A 2,798-nucleotide genomic window follows, 5' to 3' on the forward strand; every position below is an offset into this window, starting at 1 on the left:
GTGGAAAGCAACAAGGAAATACTAAACATGGGAACCGAAATACTTTTTCCATATGTCTGTAAAAATAATATCTTTCAATTTCTTTGCTTGCACAAACATCTCTCTCATTTCACTCTCAGTAGAAGAAGGTATCTTCCATTGTAACTCTTTGGGCAATGAAGTATTTACATTGTCCGCTTCACCTATCAATGGAGCATCGTATGTTTATCTTATCCTAAGATATTCATTGACACATGATTATCCATTGGTTATGAAATTAATACTTTAATTTTAGAAATCGTATTTTGTGTGATAAAGATATGAATTTTTCAAGAATTACCATTAAATTAGATAGATCTATAAGTACGATATTTTTGCATATAAAATGTAAAACTATCTAAATATATGACAGTGATGACTTTATTAATTACATTGACATGTGTAAAAGATTGCTAATTTATCTCATGTGTGTAGCAAATGTTACCAAAGCTTTTTCTGAATGTCGCTAGGATCTACTCTAATTTTACCGTACTAAAAAGAAGAATCGTTTCTAAGACATTTTGTCTTTAATATAAAAAGAGAAGGGTAGTTAAACAAGAACTGAACGCAGTCTAAAACTAGTGACAATAACAATTGTATCTCTCACTCCTCTCTATCGCTCTCTTTGTAGGTCCGAATCGAAAACCTCCTCAGCCATGCTTCAGAGAATGCTGCTCTTAGCGGCCTTTACCGCCTTTACTTCGGCGCTTCCTCCGCTTAAACGTAAGTAAACAAAGAGCTTCATAAATTTTTTTTTCTCTGTTCTGATCTATGCAATTGATTACTGTTGCTTATTATACACAATGAGTTTATCCTATCTACTCGTTTCTTCCAGCGTCGCCACAGTGTTCGGTAGCTATAGACGAACTGCAAAGGGCGTGGGAAAACATATTTCCTCGATTCTCCGCTTTCAAACATAATCTCGACGACCAAAGGTTAGATATGAACAACAAAATGATACGCAAATATCATTTTTGTTAACTTTATAGAGAGAGATATTACATAAGAAGATGTTTTCACACTTTATATACTATATGATATTTTCTTTCAAGTGACTTTCTTTATTTTCAGCTTTCCCTTCGACTTTGCCGAGATGGTATCTCATGGCTTTCACAATGTTGAGTGCTTCCATAACCTTGACAACCAGACGGTAGGAATAATTCGTCAAATATTTTCACTGAGTTAACTATTCAGATGTTATTTTTGAAGGAAGTTCAGCATTAGACGAATCATTCCAAGAGCTGTATTTGATCATATTCTCCCTTTCTTCTACTTGAAGAAACAATTCCCCTGCCCGCCTCTTCCCCCATCATCTTTTTGTACCTCTTCCCAATTACATATATCCTCTGAGGCTTCTAATTTCGTTCTCTGTGTCTATGAATATTTCCTGATCCCCGCAGGTACAGCTGACTCTCGTAGGAACGAATGGTATCCCCGCCGACCCTTCCAATGACGGCGCACTTGTAAAAGGAATTGAATCATCAAAATCAGCATCTATGTGAGTCTCTTAGAAATTGATTTCACCCATACATCACATATCACTTCTTTTAGACATATGAAAATCACTCTAATGTCGACAACCATGGATTTTTTTTTCTTTTTTTTTTTTTTAGATATTGAACTTAATTTATATGAAAATTACTCCAATGTTGATAACCATGTTTTATTTTTCTTTTCTATATTTTTTTTTTTTTACTGGCAGATTGCAGGGATATGACTATGCCATTGACTTGAAAACCCACTACGATGTCTACACGCCGAATTCCTACTCTTTCTGCATCACCGATTTGCTTCTCAATATTATCCCAGATATTGGGGTAAGGTTGCTCCTGGTTATTTTTTTTTTTTTTTTTCTTTTTTTTACTCCTGTTAAGTTATCATTTGTGCGTTTTGGAAGAAGTAATTGAAGTGAAAAGAAATCCTAATTCAAACTGAACATTCTATGAGGCATTGGACAATATAGGGGGCATGTTATACAGGGGATATTTTTTTTTTCTATCTAGCTAATTGTTATCTTTCCTCTTAGGGCAATTATTATATCTATGGTGAACTGCGTCGGGAGCTGAAAAAGCAAACACAAGTGTTGGAGAAAGGTGCGAAAAGTTACTTTCCTGTCTTTGCCAAAGAGTTTACCATTCTACTCAACGAGGTACTTTGTAAACCACATAACGCTTCTCCGACTCCAACGACCGACACAACGTCGTCAACATCTTCAACGGAGGAGCCACAGGAAGGGCTGCTGGGATCTGGGTGCTGCGGGATCTCACATTCCAGCTTGTTGTTTGACTGCTGCCGGAATCAGAGCCTGAGAAACTTCACCTATCAACCTGAAGTCCCAATGGATAGGGACTGTTGCCAGAACTTCTCCAGACGTCCATTTGTAGCTGTGTAAAGAAGAATAAGGAAATTCTTAAGGTGATGATATTAAGGATATTCAAGTCCTTAGCAATTGTTCATTTGACGTTCTTGTTGTCTTTTTCTCATTTAAATTTCTTGAGCTAAATTTACTATAAAATTTTGTTTAATTTCTGCCTCTTTTTTTATATCTTAAAACCAAACAAACACGTTTTTTTTTTCTCTTGAAGAACCAAAATACGCAATTCTAAGGAACCAAAGTACTTCCATGCGATTGTTCTTCATATCAATATTATCAAATAAAGTATCACGATTAGTGTGTTGAGGTGTTAATATGCTTATTACTCTGAATTCCTAAATAACGGGTGAAAGTTAAAACTATCAAAAATACTGTTTTACATAAATATGTTTATAAATACTTTATT

General features: G+C 35.1%; 1 protein-coding gene across 1 annotated transcript in view; it reads left to right on the top strand.

Annotated features, from left to right (window-relative positions):
• The window catches only part of LOC137614310 (uncharacterized), a 5,001-nt gene extending 2,433 nt beyond the window's left edge, over positions 1-2,568 (top strand). Inside the window, exons 2-7 of the mRNA XM_068344062.1 lie at positions 650-741; positions 854-953; positions 1,090-1,168; positions 1,419-1,516; positions 1,721-1,835; positions 2,045-2,568. Of these exons, the coding sequence (XP_068200163.1) occupies positions 650-741; positions 854-953; positions 1,090-1,168; positions 1,419-1,516; positions 1,721-1,835; positions 2,045-2,410 (850 nt within the window). The 3' untranslated portion in view covers positions 2,411-2,568. The remainder of the gene's footprint in view (positions 1-649; positions 742-853; positions 954-1,089; positions 1,169-1,418; positions 1,517-1,720; positions 1,836-2,044) is intronic.
• Positions 2,569-2,798: the final 230 nt, after the last annotated feature.

This window comes from Palaemon carinicauda, chromosome 20, assembly GCF_036898095.1.
Source record: "Palaemon carinicauda isolate YSFRI2023 chromosome 20, ASM3689809v2, whole genome shotgun sequence".
NCBI lineage: Eukaryota > Metazoa > Arthropoda > Malacostraca > Decapoda > Palaemonidae > Palaemon > Palaemon carinicauda.